This window comes from Sebastes umbrosus, chromosome 17 (assembly GCF_015220745.1).
Source record: "Sebastes umbrosus isolate fSebUmb1 chromosome 17, fSebUmb1.pri, whole genome shotgun sequence".
In the NCBI taxonomy this organism is placed as follows: domain Eukaryota; kingdom Metazoa; phylum Chordata; class Actinopteri; order Perciformes; family Sebastidae; genus Sebastes; species Sebastes umbrosus.
Window position 1 is genome coordinate 27,268,356 of NC_051285.1, and position 16,235 is coordinate 27,284,590.

The 16,235-nt window shown below is 44.0% G+C and overlaps 1 protein-coding gene across 2 annotated transcripts in view; it reads right to left on the minus strand.

Annotated features, from left to right (window-relative positions):
- Positions 1–15,788, minus strand: part of LOC119476215 (RNA-binding protein Nova-1-like) — a 29,805-nt gene extending 14,017 nt beyond the window's left edge. The window contains exons 1-2 of one of the 2 annotated variants that reach the window (XM_037749549.1): positions 14,920–15,788; positions 5,856–5,999 (exon numbers count right to left, since the gene is read on the minus strand). In XM_037749549.1, the coding sequence (XP_037605477.1) occupies positions 5,856–5,999; positions 14,920–15,100 (325 nt within the window). In that variant the 5' untranslated portion in view covers positions 15,101–15,788. Of the gene's footprint in view, positions 1–5,855; positions 6,000–8,566; positions 9,033–14,919 lie in introns of those variants that run through there. The other variant, XM_037749550.1, reaches the window with a different exon arrangement.
- Positions 15,789–16,235: the final 447 nt, after the last annotated feature.

Below are 16,235 nucleotides of genomic sequence, written 5' to 3' on the forward strand. Positions count from 1 at the left end.
AAGAGGTGCGTTTCTTGGCATCAAGCACATTCATTTCTTGTTGACACGCTGCCAAAATACTGCACTGTCAAGATTACTGCTAGTGTATACCTGGTAACATTAGTGTTGTATGGAATTGCAACACATCTTGCAGTAATTAAAAGCAAATCGAGCATTTTGTTTGGTTGCAACCAACCAGCCATTGCAAACACACAAAATATGATTAATTTGCAGTGTACTGCATTACTCAATACTCAGCTGACGCCGGCAAAAGGAGCCTACAAAGAAAATGTCTGGCAGCATAGAGACTCATTACAGGGCAAGAAAAGACCCCTGACTCCTCATAACTGCCTCACTTTCATTCCCTTATTAGATGACTGTGTTTGCAAATGGCTAGCAATTTAATAGCGTAGGCTATCATTTCAAAACTTATGGCTGCTAAAAGTGGCTAACATAAGAATATAATATCTCCCCCAAACTAGTGGTTGGCATAGCTGCTAATAACTAGTCACCATCAGCAGCAATGCTGCACTAGTTTGGGGGACATGTACATGATTTAGTATTGCACTTCCATAAAGTTTGGGGACTTGCAAGAGACAGAATAATAAAAGAATTGAGGCTGAGACACCTTGACTTTTAGTCCGTAGTTAGGGGTCAAGCTCTAAAAACGTTGGGTCCTGTATTTCCCACAATGCAACTGGGTGACCAGAGGTCGCGTTAACCAAATATTTTCCGTCATTGACTGAATTTTTTCAAATATTGCCGGAAAATCTGAAAGCCATCCGTCATGTTGACGGACTGGACTTGGAGCAGTCTGTGACTGGGTCACAGAGCAGTGCCGATGCAGCTGCACCGCTGGTGCAGAAGGAGCGCATGTTGCGTTCAGAGAATCTGGTAATTCAGTCTCCGGTATGGCAGCAGAGCGTCAGTTCAGCCTTCAGATCAAAACGAAAATGAGAAGTTGTCTCTTCGAGGCAAAGACTACAGGAAAAAAAGGAATTCATCTGTTTCATGTGTTTTGACATGAAAATGGCTACCCAGTCGGTATAAATGCATAATCTATAAGCTTGTTCTGTAGTCAATATCAATTATTAAAAAAATAGTGGGCATTTTTTCTATTGAAAAAAGATCAATGTAACTTAATCGTTTCCATAACAACATGTTTTATCTAACGAAATATTCTGCTTCAGTCCATGTTGACGTTTAGCCTTTCAAAAATAAAATTTTCACTGCGGTCATAAACTGTTTGCCCTCTCACACAAAGGACGGTTTGCACTTAACGGACATTCTCATGTTCATTCGAAAAACCTCAATCAACATGACACTGGGTAGGGCAGTCCTCGTGGCTCGGTCCGATCCACTTAATTTGTTTCCTAGTTACAGAGCCGGGGCTGTGTATCATCAACACTGCACACACAGAATGGACAGATTGCGGACCGTGAGAAGAATCACTGACTTTGACAAAAAAGTGTGTTGGATTAGAATCACAGACTCCACCTCTAAAATATGCATATGTCTTATTAAATCTCATTAAAAATGAAAATACAAAAACGACGGGTATTAATAAATTAGATTATGACGGAATTTTTACAACCCTGTCAGTCAGAATGACAGACAACGACTGCCCCTGACCGGTATGTGCAGTTTGTAATGCAGGCTTTTAATAGAAATGTATAGTCTATAACCCCAAGCTGAGATAACCCTGGTTAGGGACGTCATGAGAACCGAGTTGATGCCAACATTTGGAAAACGTGAAGGTTTTTCTATGATATGTGAATGTAAATGGGTTCTATGGGTACCAACGAGTCTCCCCTTTACAGACATGCCCACTTTATGATAATCACATGCAGTTTGGGGCAAGTCATAGTCAAGTCAGCACACTGACACACTGACAGCTGTTGTTGCCTGTTGGGCTGCAGTTTTCCATGTTATGATTTGAGCATATTTATTTAATGCTAAATGCAGTACCTGTGAGGGTTTCTGGACAGTATCTGTCATTATTTTGTGTTGTTAATTGATTTCCAATAATAAATATATACATATATTTGCATAAAGCAGCATATTTTCCCACTCCCATGTTGAGAAATCTCCCTTTAAGGTACACTTTGAACACATAAATGTGTTCAAAATGTAAATGTGTGATTCATTTGCGATTAATCACGATTAACTATGGACAATCATGCGATTAATCATGATTAAATATCTTAATTGATTGACAGCCCTGGTATTGACGCATCCAATATTGTGCTTGCAGACCGAGAGACTTGCTCTCCAATGCAACACTAGCACCATAAAGCAGAACAATACTTCTAGAGTACTACGGCGTGACAACTGTTCCTGGTGACGTTGGTCACTAAGATGAGACACAGACACGAATCTGTAGAAAGAAAAAGGCTGCAGTTTCCATTAGTTTGAAATCCCCGCCCATAATGTCATCCCAGACAGAGCTGTCCTGTAGGGAGCGTTAGTGAGTACAGTATGTATATATATATATATTCAGTATGTATATATATATATATATATATATATATGTACAGTATGTATATATACTGTACTGCATATGGAGAAACAGTTGAAAATTAGCAAACTGTGCATTTGCTGTAGTTTCTTTGTCTGCTACTTTCTGGAGGAAATGGAACAGTGGTGTTTTCCAGTATGAGGTCACACATTGTGATTGATATTTTAATGATCACATAATGGAAAACATACACCCAGTGTTTTTATGACATCACAACAAAATCCGTTCGTGCTGTACTAAGTAACCCAATACATGTACTTGGCCAGAGGCCAGCTGCATCCAGCAAAGGGTTTGAAGTTTTGTTTCTAACTTTATGTGCAAATCGTGAACTCCCACGGCTCTTTCTGCAGCTGCTTAAATATGCGGATGTGTGTAAGTAGGTGTGAGTAGGTGTGTGTATGTGCTGAACGCGCGGTGCGAGTGGGTGAACGCACAGCGTGCTGCGTTTATGGGGGCTCGAGTAAATCTCGCCATGCAACAGTTCAGACGGGTTCAAGACCAAATATTAAAAACAAAAAATTGCCCCCGATGTTAGGAGGCAAGCAGGCACACACAATGTTTAGAGAAGTATGATGTCATCTTATCTGGCCTGAACTCTCCAAACTAGCAGGAACCAAATCTGAGAGAAACAGTGAGCGGAGAGGAGGAAAGAGGAAACTTGGCGTGTGTTGGAGCAGCTTGACTACAGCTGGGAGAGGGGTCATGTCCACAGAGAGATTGAAACAGGCTATTTCTGGGCCTGCCCCCCTGTCATACAATCATGCATCATCCACACCCTTCACTATCTCCGCTCATCCATCTCAGTCCGCCACAGCAGGGCCTAGTTGTACAGTCCCCATCAAGACCTTTTGAATTCATGGTCTCATCATGTCTTACACTGACTTATGGGAGATATGAGGTGGGTGTGAGATTCAGACTGAGCCGTCGCAGGAAGGATTGCAGAAGAAAATGGCTGCATCGGTTTGTTGTCCCCCTTGATTTCTCTAGTGTGCGATTGTGCTGTAGTTGGAGTGTGCTCAGGCTGCCGCAGGATGAGAGGTGAGGGCGTGAACTGTGTGTAATGGCATTAGCATGCTATATTAGCCCAAACTGCAGCTGATCCAACAATAAAAGGAAGGTAAAACCGACGTAGCTGATAAGTTTGACAAATGCCAAATTGCTTGCCTCTAATATTCAGGGCAGGATTTTGTATTACTGTATATGTTGCTGCTCCAAACTTCACCAAGTTGCCCGTACTTAATACAGCGAGACTTTTTTTAAGCTTTAACCTCTACTGACTTCTCTCACTCTCAGCTATTGTGCAGTGTACAGTAGCAGTCGTTTCATTTTACTTGTGTGGGCCTGAACAACCACCCAATCAAATCCTTGCCAGCACCCTCTCCCTGAACTCCTCTTCTCACTCATCACGATAATGAGTAGGGGGATGGGCAGAGCAGGTGGTGGCCTATGAACACATCCACAATCCAAAGAGAGATATAAGGATACATATCACTCCTTTCATTTGTTGCTATGCCATTGAAGTAGCCATGCTTCATACCCTTAAACATAGTTGGCCTCGTATGTGGAGAATTTAGAAACCGTGCACCGTGAACGCGCGTCCTCTCATTGTGGCAGACAGAAACACGGCGGAAGAAAAAGTACAGGGAATATATTTGCTCGCACATCCTTCTTTTCCTCTCCCCCCCTTAGTGCTGCTTCTTTGCCACGATTCTGTCAGTCCAATATATCACATATATCTCCCAATAGAACAACTTCAAACCATGATGTGCATTTTTTCCTGTAGGTAGCCTAATATTTTGTGCTCTAACTAATCTAAAGACAGAAATTACAGAGGTCACAGGACAGATTCAATAATGGAGGTAGACATTACAAGTGGTAGTTGCTTAATGCAAGACGACTGACTGTGGAACCTATAATTTAAAAAACATCTGCCGTATTTCTCACGTGCGTATTTTGTGCTACTGATATTAGGTCATGTGCACTGCTGCCAATTTCCTATCTAAAGAGGTATTGTTCTAAAAATGTCTACAGTAACAAGTATACTACTACACAGGAATTATTTGCTTGCATCAGTTATCACAGAAAACATCTGGACCTAATAAGCAGCGAGACGCTCAGCACCTGTTATTTTTCAGCAGGTTGAAGCCTCCTCTGAGGCATGAAGGACAAACAACCCAGACTCCTCTGCGACTCAGGCGATTGTGTTAGGAGGATAAGATGGTTCAGCTCTGACCTCCGTGTGATAGGGGTCACCGAGCTGCACGAGCATCCCTCTCCTGTTGCCATTTTCGAGCGAGTCTCTCACCGGCACAATTAATGGTTTCTACTGTATGTATGTATGCTGCGTGTCCGCTGCGTCGCAGACGCTTGTGCTCGTTTTTTTTTAGGGGAAATAAAATGGCTGCCCCCCATGCAATTTCACCAGAAAAGAATGAATGAATGCACCGACGTGAAACCGTGAATATGGTACGTAAAATCAAACAAACCCTGCAATGAAGGGTGCAACCTGCTAGCCAAGCAACTGACTGCAGACTTAAAGCAGCAGTGGGTAGAAATGGAGCAAATATGATTTTAAAAAAGTCCTGACAGTAGAGCATGAGACAGGTAATCTGTGTCCTCCGGTGCTCCTAATGGCATCTGCAAGATTTCACAGACCGGAGGAAGACAACCAATCAGAGCTGATCTGGAGCCTGCCGTCCAGCTGTCGTCTATGAGACAATCACTCACCAACTCTGATCAAACGGTCAAACTAGACAGCACTGATCAAATATGAATCAATATTCTGTTTCTGTAATGCCTATTTCTCTCCTCAGATGTTCTCAGAGACATCTTGTAGTGTACTGTTTAGCTGTAACATGAGAAAGTTTGTGACCTGGCAGCCATGTTGAGATCAGTTGAGGAAATACCAAGCACCGCCCACCAGCCGGAGCAAACAAGGTCGATTTTTCTAAAGCCTGAAAACAGAGCCATGAGGAGGTGCAGAACTCTCTCAGAACACTTGAATTACAATATGCTGAAAGGTTATTATGGAATTTTTGCCCAACGATGCCAAAAATATTCAGCCTGCTGCAGCTTTAAATGCTGCGTCTCACAGCCTTAACGTCGCCTCCACGCATGTTTAGTCCCTCAAGGACACAAGGGTAATCAAGTTCAAAGTGTTTACGATCGGTTGGTGATTAAAATGGATCGCAAATTACTTTGCCAAACGAAGAGGACATATCAGAAGCTCTCTTGCACCAAAGCATCAGTCCTTCAGCTTGGTAATGAGTCCGACCACTCCTCTCCTATATAAATATATATATATATATATATAAGCTTTTATGCTCATTGATTCTAATTACCGAGCGTTCATTCTTACCTGGGTAGAAGTCTTTGGATTTGGACAGCTTAATGGTGGCACCCGTCTCTTTCTGCAGTTGTACGATGGTCTGGCCGCCCTTGCCAATTATAGAGCCGGCTGCATAGCTGGGGATCAGCACCTTCAGGAAGTACTCACCCTCCTCTGGGGGAGAGACACACAAAGTGGGAAAGGGTCACATCTCGTAAAGTAGCTCTGCACATCATCATATACCAGCCCCCTACCCATAATCGGAAAAACACAAAATGGGGATACATAGCTTTGACATACATGAGGAAAGGCAATGATATAATCATGTGTTCCTCTGGTGGAAGGAAGGTATCTGGAAGAAACCTTTTGAGCTCCTTGTAGCTTTCAGTGCATTCACATTTTATCAGACTGTGACATGTTCTGTGTCCTGTCCCAGATTTCTTGTAGAGTAAATGATGACCTCCTTTCCAGTTTGCAGAGGTCTAATTTTAACTGTTTTCAAGGAGTTTTAGAAAAACCTCTGAATGAATACAAAGCCAGGTCCAGTGTTGCTAATCATTCTTCACACCGGGAAGAGAAGGAATATAGAATTAACGGTCCAGAACGACTGCAAAAAAAGTAACCGCGTATATTCGTGGAAAGAAAGTTACACACACAGAGGACTACGTGCACACACATGAAGTCATTATCTGTGCGGTTCATGAATGCCAATACGGAGTGATCCTTCGTAATTAACAGACGTGAGACGAACATATGGGAACCAATCCCACAGATTTGTTCAGAGGGTACAACGCCAAGATGGTCTAAATCTTCTCCATTTTGGAAGGGGCTTCTGTGGCTTACAGTGGCTCGTAGCAGTCACTGATTGACAGTCCGTCAGTTTGAAAAATTTGCAGCCAAACATGTTTCTGCCTTGCAGTTTCTATACCATGCTAATTAACAATTAATCAGCACCAAAGTGGGCAAAGTGTCAGTCCAAGAAAATCACACTGAGTGCGCTAATCTAGTAAAAAGCAATCAGCCACATATTGAGCTTGGACCTCGATATAATTAAAGAACCTGCCAACAATGCATCAAAAATATTATATTTATAGATGTGGGCGGGCTGCGTTTCCCCACTGAATTCCTAATATCATATCGATGACATCATGGTAAACACTTTGTACAGGTGCGTTGTTAGCACTGGTACAAATAATCCCCTCTGCATGCTGATTTCGATGCAATGACGTCATGCTCGATCCTTTCCAGCTGCCTCGAGGGTGACGTCACTCGAGCGGGGCAGAAATGTAAAAAAGCACTGACCATCTTTCATAGGACGCAACGTTTTCAAGCGTAGTATGATACAGATTTTTCGATTGCAGATGCCAAAGCCACACGGTCAGTCACCGTGTCACTGCATCATGTGTTTTGTGGAGGGTGCACAATGTGGGGGGCTTGACCGGCATGGTGGGGAGGGAAGACGGATTGATGGAGGTGGACCGCCCTGCACTGAGACCAACCTGTTGCCTCAGTAATGCACTCATTAGATTCAGATGTGAATGAACATGGCACTGTGACATTAAGGAATTTCACAGTCTACAAGGAGCTCTTCTCCTTATTGCATTAATATGCCACTCATGTTCCATTCAGACACAGGCTTGTTTTTCGTGCACATCACCCGTAATCAATGGCTCTGACAAGTATGCAGACAATGACATGATTGTTAATGGGATTTCACTTTTGATTTAGATTAATTAGTTGTGGAGACAATCCCAGAACATATCATACATACATTTACCTGAAAGCACAGACATCACCATCGGACGCTAGTAAATACGTCAGGTGCTGGTCAATATGGGATTTTTTATCTGAGAACATCCTAAAGAAGAAATAGGAGCTAAACCTAGACATCACGTAACCAGCTGTGTTCATCTCTGGCCATTGTCTGATCTTTAGATTTCATGCTATATTGCAGTCAGCTCTCCTCTTTTCTCACAACGAATAACAATAAAATGACCTTGGTGGGAAAATAAAGATCATGCCTGTCTGACACGGTCGCCGTAAAGCTTCTGAGCCCTCACTCCTGTCACAAGATATCTGATACCACAGCCACTCAAGGAATATAATATGAATGATGCTGATTGCAGAATGCAAACATCCAAGGACCTGTTGTTGACAGACAAGCCAAAACCCACTGCGTAACTTTCTACTCATCTTCAACCAGAGTAAAGCCAGCAGGGGAGGAAGCCACTAAGATTCCCTCCGTCGCCCTCACAGCCACGTTTGCTGTCATTAGTCAATAATTAATTCTGTCCTAGTGTCTGAGATCACAGTAACAGGTTTTAATGGCGTCATGTGGTAGAGTAAACATGGCAATCTGTTGCTGCAATCCGCCAGGGAACGGGAGCAGTGGGGCACATTGGGAAGCTGAGCCAGTGGGGTGTGAGTTCAAACCCCTGCCTCCAATACTGGAAGGATGGCTTGGAGGAGAGACACGGACACTGAGCCAAATGTGTTTAGTTAAGTCACTCAAGGGGGGTGGGTCAGGAGGAAATGCCTTGTGACCGTCCTCCCTCCTTCTCACTACCCCTCCAAGTACCCATTCTGCATTTCAATGGACTAACCTGCTGCTGACAGGCAGCAAGGACGATGGAACAAAAACGAGCAATAATGGACAAATGAGCCGTCGGTGTATGAAATTGCACGTAGTCTAGCATGACGGATAAATTCAACAAGTCAGACAAAAAGAGTTTGAGGCTTACCCATTCTGAGATCTGCTGCTTCTCAAGTCCTCTGTCAGATCGCCATCAATGCCGGGGCACAATCTCTAAAGGGGATCTGAACGTTAGCCTAGGCATAGGTGCAATGGTAGTGTTGAGGAATGCGGCCAGTCGACTTTTTCACCGCGGTCTAATTCATCAGTGGGTGCAGAAAAAGAGATTTCACCGCAGCATCCGAGCCATGCCTGCAGCTGGCCAGAGCCTCAATTGTCTGAGAAAATGCTAATGCAGGCTCTCAGTGTTTTCAGTGAAAGACGGCACGCATTGTTCAAGCCTGCATCGGTTTGAAGGGGGGGGGGTCTTCCCTGCCGCATCACCCTTTTCACTGCTCTCATCCATATTCATCGAGTGGCCTGTCCGTCTGCAGCAGCACGCAGGACTGACACCTCGCTCGGCCAATGGGTAGCCTCCTCCCTCCAACACGTCATGTCCCCACCCCCCGATGCCGGTCCCCGAAAAATTGAATTTTCTCCTCTACTCCGCCTCTTTTGACGCAGCACTATAAAGTATGGCAGTCCATTCACTCACTTTTTTTAGTGGAAAGTGACAAAGGTGAAGTGGCTCGGGGAGCGAGCTTCGGCGGTGAATGGGGAAGCATGTAGAGTGACCTTCAACAGTGGCTGAAGAGGTGTACCGATAACATAAGCAGATGATGAAGGAGGCGGAGGAGGAGTGATCTGAGACAGCGTGCCTTACGCCACCCACCCTTCTTTCCTCCTTTCCCCCACCCCCAATCCCTTAGACGGCCATGTTTGAGAGGGCGGAGGGGCTCATCAACCATTGCAAATGGCAGTGCCGCAGAATGGTGGAGGGGGGTGATGAAGCCAATCACTACGCCTATAAATCTTACGCCAAGAGGTATCTTAAGTGACTGAATGTGTGTAAAAACGGCAATGTGCATGTGTGTGAGTGTCTGTGTGTGGACGCGGGGGGTCCAGCTTCATTTCATAGTGCTTTCCAGGGAACCTGTAAAAAGGGAACTCCTTTTTTTTTTTTTTTTCCCTGGCTGCTGATTAGTTTCATCCACAAATCAAACCCTAACACCGTGGCCCGTTTGGTTTTGGAACGAATGGCTTCCAGAAAATTCTAGCAATCTCATTCACTGAGGGATGCTCTAGTATATAGACACAGCCTCCCTGTAGACTCCACTCCCTCTCACGGTCTATCTATCTCTCCGCTTTGCTCTGTCTTCATTTCTATCGCTCTCTCTCATTCTCTCTTTCACTGCCACCTGGCAAATTCACAGTCCGCTCACGTCACATCGCTCTGCAAGGGCACCTGTGTCCTTCCCACCAAAATATTTTAAAAAAAATACAGCACATTCCTGTGCCAACCTTTCCATTAGTAACATTACGAGATCATACCTAATCCCTCAGTCACACAACCTTTTGGAAGGCACATGCTTGCCAGCAACATGGGCTCAGAGTACGGGTAATTAGAGAGCGAAATGAATGAAAGATGTTCATACTGAGGAGAGAAGGGCAATGCTGATAAAAGAGGAGTAATTTCCCTCATTCAGTGTCCACAGCTCTTAATGCACAACGAGGGGCTCAGCTTTGAAAGAGCACAGGCTTTCTTCTCTTTGTTGTAACTGCCAGTCATGTTAATGATCAGTTCGGTAGGAATAACGTGATCAATATCAGACGTAGTCGAGGGGTTGGTGATTACAGGGACGGCTGAGGATTATCAGGCTGTCTACCAGTGCTGCCAGACACGCTGTGGGTTTGCAGTGTTACATGTGATGCATGAAGACCACATGGAATGGGTGGTGATGCTAAAACACATTACATAAAGCACAGGGGGGACACGATATCTATGAAACATCTGTTTTGTGTAGGAGTCATTGCAAATGGTCTTAATGTGCATTTCATGTGAACGTGTACAGAGAGCTTTGGTTTGTGCTGCGGTCCACATTAGCCACAGATACTCATCAGAATGACCGCAAGATTGGCTGCCGTTTCACCTCTGTACATCTAATTGTAGTGAGCTAACACATTAGAGACAATGCTACGCTAACTTGTACCAAATGATTTAAGAATAAAATCCCTTAAATATATTTATATCAGGGCTGTTAATCGATTCAAATATTTAATTGAAATTAATAATCGCAAATTAATCGCACATGTTCAAAATTAACCTTAAAGGGAGATTTGTCAAGTATTTAATACTCTCATCAACATGGGAGTGGACAAATATGCTGCTTTATGCAAATGTATGTATATATTTATTATTGGAGATCAATTAACAACACAAAACAATGACAGATATTGTCCAGAAACCCTCACAGGTACTGCATTTAGCATAAAACAATATGCTCAAATCATAACATGGCAAACTGCAGCCCAACAGGCAACAACAGCTGTCAGTGTGTCAGTGTGCTGACCTGACTATGACTTGCCCCAAACTGCATGTGATTATCATAAAGTGGGCATGTCTGCATGTCTGGAGACTCGTGGGTACCCATAGAACCCATTTACATTCACTGATCTGGAGGTCAGAGGTCAAGGGACCCCTTTGAAAATGGCCATGACAGTTTTTCCTCGTCAAAATATATAGTGTAACTTGGGAGCGTTATTTAACCTCCTTCGTGACAAGCTAGTATGACATGGTTGGTACCGATGGATTCAGCAGGTTGTCTAGTTTTAACTAGACTGTTTTAACATAACATGAATGAACACAGACGCTGCTTAGTTCAACTGTTCAGGTCAAACTATACATTAAAGCTAAAGGGTTGCTAGTGGTTTTTAAATCTCATTTAGACCTATACTCTACCCTAGCTTCATATAAAATGTACATGTGGGAAATACTCATTTTAGTGATCATATAAACCAACGGTTCTTAAATGTGTTTACCCAGTTACCATGGGCTTTTTAGTATGTATGGCTATTACTGCACTGAGATTTTAAAAGGGAAGTAAGGCAGCAGTTTTATTCATTTTTCACTATTTCAGGTCAGCTTTAAAACTAAAAATGTGCTATTCTTGTTATATGTTAAGTTCATACAGTTCCTGAATCTTAACATGTATTTTAAAATGTTCACCATACATGTAGGTTGTTGAGGTGACATGAAGTATTTTGCAACCCAAATTATGAATTGTGTCCACCTTTTTTTCAGAATCGCACAAAATGAGGGCATCAATACTCCGTGATGAAGTGATCGGCTATTCTGCAGAGATAAGACGGTGTTTAGGGAACCATCTGGAACACCTTTACCTCTGAGGAAACAAGGCAGCCTCCTCAGAGTTCGACCATCATCAGGACACCATTAATTGTGCAGCTGCAGCAGCAGCAGCAGCAGCAGCGTGGCTGTGATACAGAACATGGAGTCAGGCTGGTAAAATGGTTACCATTACAGAAATGACAGCAGTAAAAAAAAAAAAAAAAAAAAGTCAGAGCTGTCTGTGTGAATTATGTATTTTTAGTGTTTATTAAGATTCTCAGAATGCAATTTCACACCGTCTAGCCATTCATATCACCTGGATATTGGATGGGGAAGATCACGGTGGAGTCTCTGTGCCACAGCTGAATGGTGTCAACTCTGCTAGCAGCAGGAACACCGTGTGATTTCTCTGTTCTACGGCGGCTTTAGGGGTGCTAATGGAGGACATATGGGGGGCTGAGTCGGCTCTAAAACACGGTCTGGTGGCACAAGGGGTCCTCACGCGCCTTGCTGAAATTACATTTCTGAGGTGCAGTGAGGTGCAGTACAGACATGCCGTTAGAAATAGGATATAATGCTGCTATCATCGAATGGTGGGGTGTCTGGGATGCAAAGACAGACAAAGCAAATTTCAGTAACATATGGTGACGTGTCTCCACGGATGTCTAATTAACAGTGTGGTCCCCATGAGCTGCAGACCAGAACAATATGAAATAAGATGTATACAGTAGCTGGCAGACTGAATCAGCCGTCATCCCCACGACTGCACGCCGACATCTCACTGATGAAGCACGTGTGCACGCATACCTCCTTGTTAATTCTTAATTTGCCGCCACTATTTCTCCTCCAGAAAAAAGAAATCAGGATCAATTAGCTAAAATGGCGCCGCAGTGTTTCTGTAGTGTTTCCCCTCCACCGCGTAGCTCTCACTATTCTCACCACTCCCTGATGTTCCATCTCCAATCTGCTATCATCCCAAAGAATAATCTGTCAACATCTACGAGGCCCAGCGCTGCTCGTTGAGCACTTTTTAATGTATGTTTGAATTGTAATTCTACCATCATATAGTGTGTCTAAAAGCTGGCAGGGCAAACATCATAACAGGCTAACAAAAATACCAAACAGATGATGAGATTTACCCGCAACCTATAAATAACTGGACTTTGAATCTAGGCTGCGAGGGTTGTATGATTTTCACCGGATGGGTTTCCTGCTTATAGATCACCTCAACATTTGTATTTAAAATACACACACACACACTAGCCCCGGTATCTGTATCTGTGTCGCAGGACTGTAATAAATAAGCTAGACCAATCAGATACCGGATCGAATATCGGGCTGATACCGACTCAGATAGCTGGATCGGGTATCGGTATATTTACTCTATACATTATATACTAGAATTTTAATTCCTGTTTAAGTTTTGACTAATATGTTGCTGCATTAAAAAGGTTTTACACTTGAACCGTTAATTTTGATGATTTTTCATCAAGATGCTGGTGTACGATTTATTATTTTAATATTAAAAAAGTAAATTTATATCTACGTATTTATTTGTTACATTTTGTTTTACAAAGTTAAGAAAGCAATGTTTAAATCAAAGCCTGATGTTACCGTACACATAACAGAATGATCCCTCCACACAGTGAGGCATACAGCTTATTATATTAAACACTGGTATCGGATCGGTATTCGGTATCGGACGATACCCAAAGCCCGGATATCGCTATCGGTATCAGGACTGAAAAAGTCAGATCGGTGCATCCCTATAGCTTTAACTCTCGACAGCACTGACACAAACAAACACTCTACAGTTCATCATTAACAGATTTGTTCCTTCTTGTCATGAATCAACACAGATACAGATACACAGATACCTTGTGTTCAGGGTTACAGGACTCACAGGTAAGATGTGTGGCTTCATGACAGATTCACAGGATGGCATGGTCATATGTTCTCTCTGTTTCTCCTCCTGTTATCTGTCACCAAAAGGCCTCCTCACATAGTGTTGCTCAGGAAAAATGCAGATTTATGTTTGGCCTAGAAAGCATCAGGGAATCCCTGTCTTAGACTACAGCCACAACAACACAATGATACACAGAGGGTTGACACTTCAAAGTCTCTACACAACAAATCATCACTTCTCCACTGAAGGAAAGACATGACTCCAGATGTGGAGCAGCAGAGAGGTGATTGGGTTCAGATTGAGAGCTGACCTGAGGAGGCCACTCACTCAGTTCAGCTCTCCTGCAGTCTATGAAGTCATAAACACAGGCAGTGCTTCAAAGTGCCAACTGCACAGGTGCTGCATTACAGAGCCTTGAACATGCAGCCCAGACCTGCATGGAGTTTCTCTGCATGCATTGGTGGCGATACTGACAGACTTCTGCAGTTATAAATCCACCAGCGCATGCAAGTGCTTCTACAACAACAGATTTGACTCCCATGTGGAGGAAGACATGGTGGATGAGCTCTGGATCATCTCACCAGCTCTTCTGCAGTCTATGAAGTCATAAACACAGGCAGTGCTTCAAAAAGTGCCAGCTGCACAGGTGCTGCATTACAGAGCCTTGAACATGCAGCCCAGACCTGCTGCATCGAGTTTCTCTGCATGCAATGCAGACTTCTGCTGTTATAATTCCACCAGTGCATGCAAGTGCTTCTACAACAACAGATTTGACTCTCATGTGGAGGAAGACACGGTGGATGAGCTCTGGATCTCCATCTTACCAGCTCTCCTGCAGTCTATGAAGTCATAAACCCAGTCAGTGCTTCAAAGTGCCTTACAGAGCCTATAACATGCAGCCCAAACCTGCTCCTGAGCTGCATGGAGTTTCTCTCCATGCAGTGCAGACTTCTGCTGTTATAATTCCACCAGTGCATGCAAGTGCTTCTTCAACAACAGATTTGACTCCCATGTGGAGGAAGACACGGTGGATGAGCTCTGGATCTCAGCTCTCCTGCAGTCTATGAAGTCATAAACACAGGCAGTGCTTCAAAGTGCATTACAGAGCCTATAACATGCAGCCCAGACCTGCTGCATGGAGTTTCTCTGCACGCAGTGCAGACTTCTGCTGTTATTAATCCACCAGTGCATGCAAGTGCTTCTTCAACAACAGATATTTGACTCCCATGTGGAGGTAAACACGGTGCATGAGCTGTGGATGTGGTCTTACCTCCGGTGTTGGTGCGCTTGGTGCAGCCGGCCTCCTCCTCCGGAGTCTCCAGCGGCCGTTTTCGGGAGTCCTGGTTCTCCGCCTCCATGGAGGACTGCTGCTGCAGGCTGAGGAGGTTGGAGGTGTTGGAGTAGATCCCGTTATGGTCCACGGCTGCTCCACCACCACCAGCCATCATCATCTTTCCTCTCCCACCACCAGCCCTGGAGCTGTACAGAGATCTGCGTTATTCCCTCTCTCTCACACTGCGCCCTGCTCGTCCTTCTCTCACAGATCTAAATATAAAAATCCCCCGATGAGAGAAACGCGCTCATTTACCGCTCCACCGCCGTGTCGCTCCAACAACATGCGCTCCTTTCCTTATTGTTGACGCGCAAAAACAACCAACGCGCCTTAGAAATAACACAAAGCTCAACAACAGTGTGAAGAGGCGAGCAGCCGGTAAGACAAGTGCAACAGCTTCGAGGAAACAACACCGGAGCAGTCTGAAGTCATCATGTTTCTCAGTGTGATAAGTGCAGCTGTTGTTATTGTTGCCTCTGTAGTGAAGAGAAGAGAAGAGAAGAGGGGAGGAACAGAGTTGGAGAGCTCCACACGGTGCTCCAGAGACTACAGAGGACTACAGAGCTCCAGAGAGGACTACAGAGGACTACAGTGCCACTGACCGGCCGATAGATGAGGCCAATAAACCAAAAGATCCATCTGAAGTGAAGCCACTGCTTTACCATTCTTACAAATATTTTAATTCATTTTTATAGTTTTACCTAAATGTTTTGTTTTTTTTACTCACCTCAGGTAGAATGAGAACAGCAGTGGGACCTTTTAGGATTATATAAGAGTATTCAAATCTATTTCATTATATTCATTTATTTTATTTATTTTAAAGGGACTGTTTGTAACTTTCAGAAATGTCTTGTTAACAGCGACACCTGTGGCCGTTAAATCAACGAAAGTCAGCGTCGGGCTCGAGCTCGTGCTAGCTCTAAATAGAAATGAACGAGCATCGCTCAAAACAGTGAGGCGACACACGTCAGCTAAAACCACAATATCACTCTATATTTCAGCTGCTTGGCAGTAATGTTAGCTGACCAGACGAAGGTCTCTCCATGAATCACAGCTGATCGTTTTCTCTCTGCGGAGCCCCGTCACTTCACAAGACACGGGAAACCTCTGTTGGTCTGGAGGAGCTGCAGCAGTTATTTCTGCACAAACGTCCACTGTACATTCACTAGATATTCTCAGAGCTACGTGTATAGTGTGCGCGCATGCACGTGAGGTGGAGCGAGCTGAGTGAAGGCAAGCAGGCAGGCAGAGGA